Source organism: Triplophysa rosa, linkage group LG19, assembly GCF_024868665.1.
Source record: "Triplophysa rosa linkage group LG19, Trosa_1v2, whole genome shotgun sequence".
In the NCBI taxonomy this organism is placed as follows: Eukaryota; Metazoa; Chordata; class Actinopteri; order Cypriniformes; family Nemacheilidae; genus Triplophysa; species Triplophysa rosa.
Window position 1 is genome coordinate 11,321,304 of NC_079908.1, and position 10,721 is coordinate 11,332,024.

At 37.9% G+C, this 10,721-nt stretch overlaps 2 protein-coding genes across 4 annotated transcripts; one reads left to right on the plus strand and one right to left on the minus strand.

The window, feature by feature from the left end:
• Positions 1-431: 431 nt before the first annotated feature.
• nf2b (NF2, moesin-ezrin-radixin like (MERLIN) tumor suppressor b) lies at positions 432-8,535 on the minus strand. Its single transcript, XM_057360063.1, has 17 exons — positions 8,282-8,535; positions 7,166-7,272; positions 6,958-7,083; positions 6,751-6,873; positions 6,516-6,599; positions 6,361-6,429; positions 5,574-5,656; positions 5,422-5,497; positions 4,446-4,583; positions 4,239-4,313; positions 4,043-4,156; positions 3,716-3,838; positions 3,295-3,512; positions 2,906-3,008; positions 2,290-2,429; positions 2,052-2,202; positions 432-1,876 (listed from the first exon to the last, which is right to left on the minus strand). The coding sequence occupies exons 2-17, from the start codon at positions 7,253-7,255 to the stop codon at positions 1,829-1,831; spliced, it is 1,761 nt and encodes a 586-aa protein (XP_057216046.1). The 5' UTR covers positions 7,256-7,272; positions 8,282-8,535; the 3' UTR covers positions 432-1,828.
• Positions 7,772-10,651, plus strand: mettl27 (methyltransferase like 27). 3 transcript variants are annotated; one of them, XM_057360067.1, is made up of 7 exons: positions 7,772-7,846; positions 8,698-8,816; positions 8,890-9,018; positions 9,115-9,250; positions 9,546-9,638; positions 10,021-10,183; positions 10,504-10,651. In XM_057360067.1, exons 2-7 carry the CDS (start codon positions 8,700-8,702, stop codon positions 10,643-10,645), a joined length of 780 nt encoding a protein of 259 aa, XP_057216050.1. In that variant the 5' UTR covers positions 7,772-7,846; positions 8,698-8,699; the 3' UTR covers positions 10,646-10,651. The 3 variants fall into 3 exon arrangements, with proteins under 3 accessions (XP_057216050.1, XP_057216048.1, XP_057216051.1); XM_057360065.1 differs by having other exon boundaries at positions 7,784-7,950; XM_057360068.1 differs by having other exon boundaries at positions 7,784-7,950; positions 9,549-9,638.
• Positions 10,652-10,721: the final 70 nt, after the last annotated feature.

Genomic DNA, 10,721 nt, shown 5'->3' on the forward strand with positions numbered 1-10,721 from the left:
AGAAGCTAGTATACCTAGTCCATTACATATACCTGCATTCTCAGTAAGACGTGTAGATTTGATCTATTAACTTATCATTTATATGCTACAATAGAGAATCCACTGAAGGGTGCTCATCTTCAATTCACACACTCAGTGAAGTGTGAAATTATCTGTAGACAAAAGATTGTAAGTCATCCATCATAAATTGTTGCACAACGCCATCTGTAGGAAGTGAATGGTACTGATTCTGAACATTTACCTATTTTTTAGCTCTCTTGAGACTCTTTCTACTTTTTACTAAAACCACAGGAGACTCTGGATGTACTGGATGTTCTAAAGTGAAACATTAGGTACCGAAATGGTCTGACCTACAAAATAACTTTTCTGATGTTTTAGCCTTAAAAACATCTACAGCATTTGCAAGCACAAAACACAACACAGAATTCCATATTTGCAGTTTATTTGCATGTTAGTTTACAATTCACCGCACATACGAGGTTGCTGTATGACCACTTACATATGAACCATCTGTGTCTGTATCCATGGCACAAATAAGAAAAGGCAGTAATACTGTGCTCTTATACTCAAATAAAACATGAAGTAAAAGCCATTTGTGCGGTTGCACATGTGGTTATGAAATTCATACTTAACAAAAAGTAGTAATGCAGCCGAGTAAAAACAACACTGGGCAGGACTGGCAGATGGTTGTGGCATTCATTAAAACATGAACAGTTGCCTGGTGAAGTTAGCACACTCAAGCTAGTGTGCTAATAGACACGCTGGTGATAACACAGGAATGTTTATAACTACTCGTAGTAAGACTTTGCAATAAATGTGTATTAAGCATTCCCTCCAAAATGTAATACAAACTATTAGACAGCACCTTCAGCTTAAAGTGCTGAGGTGTTGAAATAGGGCGAGATGTCCGAGTTCTGTCTGCCATTTCTATATCTTAGGCATCAAAGAAAATCTAAATTTTGAAATGTTCACCACTCCAGGAAATATATTTGTGTAGTGTGCTGAAATGTCCACATAGCTCATAACCCTCCAACATTGACCCCCCAAGAGTCAGCCTTTATGACCACAAATGTTAGCAAAAAAAAAACAATACAAGCACTTCTGTATTACTAGATCACACACACCGTAAAAAAGTCAGCCAAAATGGATAAATAACATCACATATAAACAGAGAGGCCATCAATCTGCCTTTGTTCTTGCATAAAACAGAAACGTTACAGCTGGCACTGTTGCAGAGCCTCAAATATCACTAGCAAAACAGGACTCATACTGTGATAAAAGAATGTACTGGTAGAGGATCATTTAGCTCATTAAGTAGTGCAAGCTTATCTAAAAGGCACAAGAGTGTTTAAGAGAATATCAATCACCGACACAACTATACATTCCAAATATCACCTAAAACCATGTGTTGGGTGCATTTCTTAGCAAGGCACATAGTTAAAGGAAGTTAGTTGTTAAGTTGTTCAAGCACCCCACAATGAAAAAAAGAGTTGTGCAGAATGTAGTATTTCAGGTGGGATTACAATCGTACAAAAGCAACCAAGCTTGATTTGTTCATTCTGAAGGCACTACTACACTATATGTATTGAAAATACCCCTTCGCATCTGCATTAATATTAGCCATATGAACAAGTCACAAACCAATTGTGGCGTTAGTGAAAGACGACTTGTGTACACATAACCAAACCTGAACTGTTGAGATTTAAAAGAGGAAATATGAGCAAGAAATATATTACTTTTAAAGGCACGCGAGGTTGTGCTTGCATTTGAATGTAATTTTTGGTGCTCCAGACCCTCCTGCTTCGAAAAGAATAGTTGGATTGTTCTTTCACACTTCCTCATAGAAGGCCATCTGAGCCATGTAGGCAGAATTTCTCTGTAACAGACAGTGACAGAACTCACAAAGATTGGATTGATTTATTCTTCGATCTCTTTTTTCCTATTATGCAAATTCTAAACATGTAGCAAACAGGTATTATGCATGAGAATAAATGTGAAGAAAGATTTCGTTTAAAAATATATTTGGAGTAAGCATCATGGGCGTCTCTTACATTGCTGTGGGGAATATACGGAGGCTCAGCGTAACTTCTGTGGCTGTAGATTCCAGCTTGCTGCTGTTCCTCCAACTTCAGAGACTCGATCTCAGACTTCAGCTCCTTTAGCTGATCTTGAAGATGTTTGCTTTTCTCCATGTACTCCAGCCTGACACACACAAAAATGCAACACATACATTCAGCTTTGCCTTTTCAACAGATCTTCACACACCTTCTGACACCGTCAAGTGCATACCGTTCTCTCTCAATCTCCATCGAAAGTCTCTTCATATCAGAGTCTTTGAAGTCCAATCGCATGGAGCTGCTCATGTCTGCAGGCAAATCCACACTTTCTGGCCCAGCGGGTGGAGGAGGGCTGGAATATGCTGCTAGCAACTAATCACATGACCCAAATTACATTTTGAATGTGTTGTAAGTACAATAAAAAGCAGAATAGTTGTTAAAGGGATAGTTGATGACAATTCTATCATTAGCCGGGTTTAAGGCGCATTTTGAAGTGCCACATCAGAAACAAGTGATGGAAACGCCAAATTTCGAAATAAAAATGTACTAATTTGCAAAAAAGTTGTTATGCTCTCTTAAGAGGGTTTTTCTTTTCAAACCTGTATGTGTTTCTTTCATTCCGCAGAACACAAAAGAAGGTATTTCGAAGAATGTTAGTAACCGAACAATGGTGGTACCCTTTGGACTTGCACTGGTTTCGTGTTCATACAATAGAAGTGAATGGGTACCGCCGTCGTTTGGTTACCAAGCAGGCCATACAGGTTTGAAATGACAAGAGGGCGAGTAAATAATGACAGACGTTTTATTTTTGAGTGAACTATCCCTTTAAGTTTTGTAGAAAAAATTACAGGATATGTTGTTTTAGTGATTTCGACAAGTTTTTGCTTAGCCCTTCGTTCTGCATCTTTAGCCTCGTTCAGGTCCTGCTTCAGGTGGTCGGCTTCTTTCAGTCTGGTGACAAAAATGAAATGTAAATCATTTTTACGCATCAAGTTAACTCAAACAGACTGGCAAAAATAAACAAACAAAAACATAGCTGGATAGTCTGGTCACTTAATCTTATGCTTGAATTATTATTATGCTAGGTTGGTTGCAATGTTTCGATAACACGACAGCGTTTAGACTTTTTCAACCTACTAATAGCTATTCGCACTCCCTGCATATTAAGCTGCATTGGAGAAATCATTACCCTTAAACTTCTCTAAAAGTTTCCAGGTTAATTAATATCACGACCCACCTCCTCTCCGACTGCTCAACTAGTTTAACCGCCATGTGTTCTGCTTCTCTCATCTTCTGCTCCATCAGCCTCTTCTCCTCTTTAGTTTTAAGGGCTGTGACCTCCAACCTCTGCCTGTCTTGCTCTGCCTCCGCCGCTTTGTGAGCCAGGAGTTTGGCCTCCTCCTCCGCGATCTGGGCTTTCTCCGCCAGAAGGTCGGCCGTCTCCTCCGAACGCAGCTGCAGAAAGACAGGTTTACAAGATCAAGCTCAGGGAGTCTCAGACCATGAATGGAATTCTAATATTTGCACTTTAATACCTCTGCAGTCCATTTCAAATTTATGCCTGAACAACTCAATCCACATACTTTATACTGCTCAGAGATAATATATTACAAGCAATGTTTCTGGCAACGTTCAATTTCGAGAATGTCAAAACTCACTAGTGCTTCATTGGCCATTCGAGCCTCGTCCTGAAGTTGAAACAGACGACGTTCCATCTCTTCTTTTGCTCGCTCGGCATCCTCCCTCATCTGCTTCTCCCGAGCGAGAATCTGACGCTCAATCTGAACGCACACATTTGACCAGAACCGATCTGTTTAACTGCTGTGCTCGCACATCAGTGCTTATCATTAGTGTAATGTTCATTAGCTTTAATGAACGCTCATAACAAAACATTTAAAGAAAGAACAACATGTGATTAAAGTAACAAAGACCTCTTTAATGAACAAGGTTAATAAAAACAAACATTATGTTAATGAAAAGCAGACCTTTTTCCTAGCCTTCTCTTCTTTGGCCTGGGCCTTCATTTGTTGCACCTCTATGGAATCCACTTTCCTCCTCCTCATAAACAGGTCATGGTTCCCAATACACAGCTGCAAGATCTAAGAAACGCAAATTACTGAATGATGCGTATGTTTTAGCATTTATAAAAAACCTCCAGTCTGTTTCATCAAATTAACTCACCAGTTTGTTAACTCTGAGCTGAGATGAGTAGAATTTAAAAACCTCCATTTTCTTGTCTAATGGCTTGATCGTAAACTGATCAATAGGGAAGAGACAAAAAATGTTTGAACAATTGTGTCTTTTTTTGCAGTAAATGTTGTTGTTCAAAACGTTTCAGCAGTTCATTTACATGCATTAGGCGGGCTCAACAATCTGGGTACCCCTGACCTCTTTCTCGCTGTAAGAGATGTTACGGATCCCGCTCCAAGGGAAGGATTTGTTGGGGCTGAGCTTGTTGTTGGGGCTGTAAATATGAAGACCTTGGGCATCAACTCCAAGAAGCAGCTCTGTGTCCCTCTTATTTTGCTGTAAGATATCAGAATACAAGATATTTCTTGTACACCATCTCCAATATCGTCACTTCAAGCAATCTCCATTAGGGCTGTCACGATTATTAAATAATTGCTTGACCTCATGGATGGTTTCAGATCATCGCAATTATTGCACATCTCTATAGAAGACACTAGGGGGAGCTGTAGTGCATCTGCATATTTTATTGTATATACAGTATATTATATTGTAACTAAAGCATGGTAATACTTGTAAAATGTACCCCCACAACACAAAAATTAAAGAATATACCATAAAAATAACCTGCAGCACAATTTAATATTATTTCAGTGTGAAAACCAGTCTACCAAAATCTCATTAACATAGAAGTAAACTTTTATTGTAGTCTTGCAAATGAGAAAAAAACAGACTAGTATCTTTTCTATGACTGATAGCATTTTAATGGTGGCTTCAATTCACTCCTCATCAATTTACTTAATTTACAAGTATTTGGCGGTTGTATTATTGACAGGCAAAAGCCTAAACCTCAAGTATGATGACCACATTTTTTCCTATGTATTTCCAAGAAAAAGAACACAGTCTTTATATTCAGAACAATATGGTCGTTTCAAAGCTGAAAAAAAATGTATGAGAATTAAAAGCTCTAAAACAGACAATTAATTGTCATAATCGCAATGATTTATTAGACAATTAATCGTCAGCCAAATTTCATAATCGTGACAGCTCTAATCTCCATAAAAACAGTGTTGTCAAGCAACCTCAAAGCCTCTGACTGGAACACGAAAAAATACATTTAGACGCTTATAGAGCAAAGCAACAGATCATTTTTCATAAAGAAAAACATGGGATTTACCGTGATAGAAAAGTAGCTAACTCCGTACATTTCCAGATCCTGTGCTATTTTGAGATATTCCATCTCTGCCTCATCCCTACAAACACAAATGCATCTCGGTTACAGGGTCAGGGTGAAGGGCGCTAAAAAGATCAAACAGAATTCAGTCTTACCTTGTGATGTTTCTGTGTTCAGCATACCAAGCTGTTATCTTCTCTTCCCACATGTCTGCTGTCATCTGATACTGCATCAGCACCTGGACATCACCACAAAACAGCACAGAACTCAAAACATCAGATTAATGATTGAATTCACTGGCAAATGTAAATTCTCAACTCAACTCAACTTTATTTATATAGCGCTTTTACAGCAAAACAATCAAAGTTGTACCTGCAAAAACAAGAAAAGGTTGAAAACACAGAAGACAGACACACCCACACACAAAACACTCCACACACACAACACGCACACGCCCAACACACACAGACACAGAGACACACACACACACACACACACACGTACGTACACAGACAAGTACGCACACACACACACGCTCAGTGAGAGCACACATTTAGGATAAAGGAGAGAGAAGCACAGGTCAAATATAACAGATAATAAATTCCTATATGCAATATTAATTAAGTAAAACTTTAAAATTCTAAAGCAGCCCCCCCGGTCAGGCAGATAGTGCAAAAACAGTATGCAAACGGTGGCGAGGAACCCAAAACTCTAATCGAGAAAAAAAACCTCAGGAGAACCCAGGCCCAACCAGGGGATTCCAGTTCCCCTCTGGCAAAAGCTGCTGCCTCTGCACAAGCTCCAGAGAACTTGCACAACAAGGCTAAATAAAATAAATAAACTTAATAATAAAATAAATTATAGTTTAAATGATATTAAATGATTTAATGATATTAAATGAAATTAATGATTTAAATGATATCGAACCAACCCACGACTCACTCTTTTGGGCAGGAGCTCATCTTGAGCTAGAAAGCCTGGCTTGTGAAAGTTTGGATCATAGTCTCCATACTGCAAAAAACAGACAGTGATGTTTAACATAAACTATGTTTTATATAATGAAATGCCTAAATGCAAATACTCAAATAGACCGGTACCTTGGCTTGAACAGCATATGATGCCAAAAGAACAGAGGCCTCAGGAGAACAAAATATCTCCTCATCCAATATCTGCTTTTTAACCTGGGTTAAGATAAAAAAAGAACTGTAAAAGAATTTTGCTCATAGAAAGTAGAATCACTCACTGCAAAACCCCAAAAGAAGTTACAGCAGAGTATAAAATACTATGACGAAGAGAAATGATGCCAAATTCACCAGCACAACTCCCACATACTTGTAAGAAGAAAAGGTGTTGAGTAATTTCCTGCACAAGCTCATCCTCGACTTTTTCAGGGAAAAATTTGGCGAGAAAATGAAATGTTATCGGAGAATCCTTTGGAACCTCTTGATCCAAAACCTATATGGATTTAATCCCAACAGACATGTCAGTGCATCTCTATATTAACCTGCAGACCATGTTTACAGTGAACCAACATCTCACCCGTTTATCAGGCTTCAGCCAGGCATACGTGTCTTTCACGATATATCTAAGGCCAAAGAACCATGCTTCTCTCAGTCCAATGGTCCGACACACCAGGTCAAACAGATCTTTCCCTTTCCATTTGACCTGTAAAACACAGATTAATGTGAACGCATGCAAATATAGAACATAGGACACAGAAACAAACAAACACAGACACGTCGTTTACCTCACAGCTGAACTCCATTTCAGCATCCATGGTGATGACCTTGACTTTAAAAGTCTTTGGTTGTTTCTTTTTCAGACCCAAAATCGACATTTTCGCTTTTAAAGCACCTAAAACAATAAAGTGTTGTTGTAAAATGTTTGTTTATTTACTCGTTTTGGTATTGACATTGGTAGTAAAACTGTGGTAATACAAAATCCTCCTCCAGACCACCTTTCATGTAAATAAGCATTTTTCCCCCAGGCTCCTACATTTACTTTCAGCAATACCAGATATTTCAGATTATTTGAGTTCTTTGAGTAATGTATACTATAACATCATAATCTCATTTTTGAAGGAGGTGGCTTTGAGAGGGTTTTTGCATTTGAACAAACTTTAATCAATCTGTCAAATACACATGGTTAATACACTTTTACTATAATAACACTGAGGTCAAAAAGTAGCTAATGTCTAATCAATTAGTCGTTTAGAACAAAGAAATAGAAATGTACAGAAAATGTATAGAATTAATATAAACAATACAAATATTATAAAAAATATATATATTTATATATAAATATATATATAAACAAATCGAAAGTAACTTCAATTTAAGTCATATTCAAGTGAGTGCAGCTTCTGTGCACTAATGCTGCTCCCACATTGCAGATAACACGTAAACTGTATGGCGTCAGACGACAACAAGTCAGTCCCATCCCATGCATGCAAAATATTACTTTAATGCTGTAAATAATCGCTTATTTTCTATTTTACAAACTATTTTATCAATCTTACAACGCCTTCGGAAGGTAGGTAGGCTGCTACTATGTAACGTTAGCATGTTGCCAAGTTATAGCCAGTGAGTAAGAGCACGAGCTCACAAAGCTTGTCTTTCTATTAGAAAACCTGACATAAAATTGAAACTGTATAACGTTGGTGCCTTTTAAAGTCATATAACGTTAACTGGTTCTTTCAACAGCTGATAAACTCTATGTAAACGCGCTGTTGATCTTTAGCATGTTGCTACATCTAACGTTACTCAACTCTTTACCTCTCTGGTCGATATTACGAGGAATCAAAACAATTCTTTTAAACAGTAAGGATTAAAGAATACAGTTAGATGACATTAAAGTTAGTTACCTTGTGTAAGTGTTGAAATAGGCCCGATCCACGGGCGATGAGTCTCGCCGCAAAACCACAACAACCCAAATTAGACTCGATTCGTTCCCCTACATGAAAATCGCTGTCAAGCAAGTCGGAAGCTATGTAAAACTCTTAAAAAGTGCCCATATTGTTATTAAATCATAAAATGGACGGTTTTTGCATACAAATCTGACGTTATCTTGAAAACAAAATGTTGAGGAGGCAGTTAGCAGCACTTTGTTGTTGATTCTATTTGTCGCCCTCTACTGGCAGGAAGGAGAATGAAAGGAGAAGTTTGTGGAATACAGTACAGTGATTTAAATGCAACTCCAAAATAAGGGTTTTACATTTTTTTAATTTAGTTTATCTATCTATCTAATAATCTTATGTTAAATGGAATCATGTCTCTAAAGGAATGGCGAACCGTCGAACCTTTTCTGACGTGAGGAACGTGATCCTGTCGGCCCATAGAAACACAGATACCCAGGATAAGGTCGGCTTCTACGACACCTGGGCTGAGAACTATGAGCAGGTACATTTTTATACATTTTCTATTTTATCCAATTTCCTGGAACTGTTTAATGTGTCATTTTTTGCCTTAACAGGATGTGGCGCTGCTGGATTATCGTGCTCCTCTTTTAGCAGCCGAGTGTGTCAGCTCATTTTACAAAGGTGACAGAGAGAATATCACTGTCTTGGATGTAGCCTGTGGTACAGGCCTGGTCTCTGCACATGTACGCATTGCTTTATTTGAATTCTGATAGACATTGGAATGTAGTAGATCTGCTTATTAAAAGGTGATGTTTTCTCTCCCATTCGATTGAGGAAAGTTGAAGAAAATGGGGTTTCATCACTTTGTTGGAGTGGATGGAAGTTTAGGGATGCTAGAGCTGGCTAAGAAAACAGGACTCTATGAGCAGTTTAAACAATGTCTGCTTGGGCAGGATTCCCTCCCTGTTGAAGCTGGTAAGGACTTCAAAATTGAAAAAGTAACTCAACATCTGCATTTCTGTATCAGAAATGTCTGTTTTGGATGCCAGATAACAACCATTCTAGAGCTTTTATTGCATAATTCAACCAACAGTTAGTAACAGAGATATTAAAACTAGAAGAATGTAAACTAAATCTTGAATTCTACGAACTGGTTATTTTTTGTAAAACAGTTTTTACAAATCATTGAATCAATATTGAGACTATTGTTTTTTTAACCGGTATGTTTGATAAGCAGCATGACATCTTTAACATCATTCTCTTGTCTTAGCAGCATATGAGATTGTTATCATTGTTGGAGCTCTGAGCGTTGGGCAAGTGCCATTGACAGTCATCAGAGAGATGTGGGAAGCTACAAAACCAGGTAACGTATTTTTGCCGTAAAGAATTATTGTAAAGACATCCATGTAGGTTTTATTCAAATGTATGTTCAAGATTTTTTTATTTTATCCAAAAAGTGACTCACAGTGTATTAATGGAATATTGGTACATAACGGTATATAATCGATCAACCTAATCACTTATAGTTGTATTTCATGTCTTTTATATGCTTACAAGTTTATGCATACATAAACTGTATACTTAACTAAACTGCATTTTAAATAATACGAACAAACTCTGTAGTACTTTCCAAGAGAATTTCTTTTTTTACTGAAATAAAATGATGTATCTCTACATTTACATCCAAATGTATAGGCCTAATGTAAATGTCAAATCTTCTTAAATCTCCTCATCCTGTGTAACAGGTGGCTACGTGTGCATGACCACCAGAGGAAACGCAGATAACCTGGAGTACAAGGTTGAGCTGGAGAAAATGATTAAAACACTTGAAGAGGAGGACAAATGGAGACGCGTGACTGTTGTTGAGGTGGAGGAGTGGGAGAGGGCAGTTTCACAGCAAGACGACGGGTACATTCCAGGCACCATTTATCTGTATCAGAAAACTGTTTTAAATGCACTCCATGAGTACATTTGACCCAGTATGGATAACCTACTGGTGTCACAGTCTGAGCTGTGTGTCAAAGACCAACAGATGATAAAATATCTCTTCAGGGAAAAAATATTCTAGAGTCCACCAGCAGGTGGTGGTATTATTGCAGAAATTGTAAACACTTGTTGAGAAATTATTTCCCCAGAGAAGCACCCAAGGAGCATTTGCTTGTCAAGTCAAAACATGATCCATTCTAATGGTTTTGCCACTAAATAAGTCACCCTGTTAAACATTGCAGTTATTTGAAAAACCACAAGGAGGGTGTAAAAACATCGAAAGGATTTGGAGAGAAGGATTCTGAGGTGTGTGGTTACAAATTTACCATCTCCCGGTTACATCTAACCTTTCTCTTGGCCGCTCCTCGATACTCCAGCCAGTAAAACTTCAGAAGCTTCCACTTCCACGGGTGTCATGTGACGTAAATCAAATACATTGTAAAAACATTTTAATCAAATT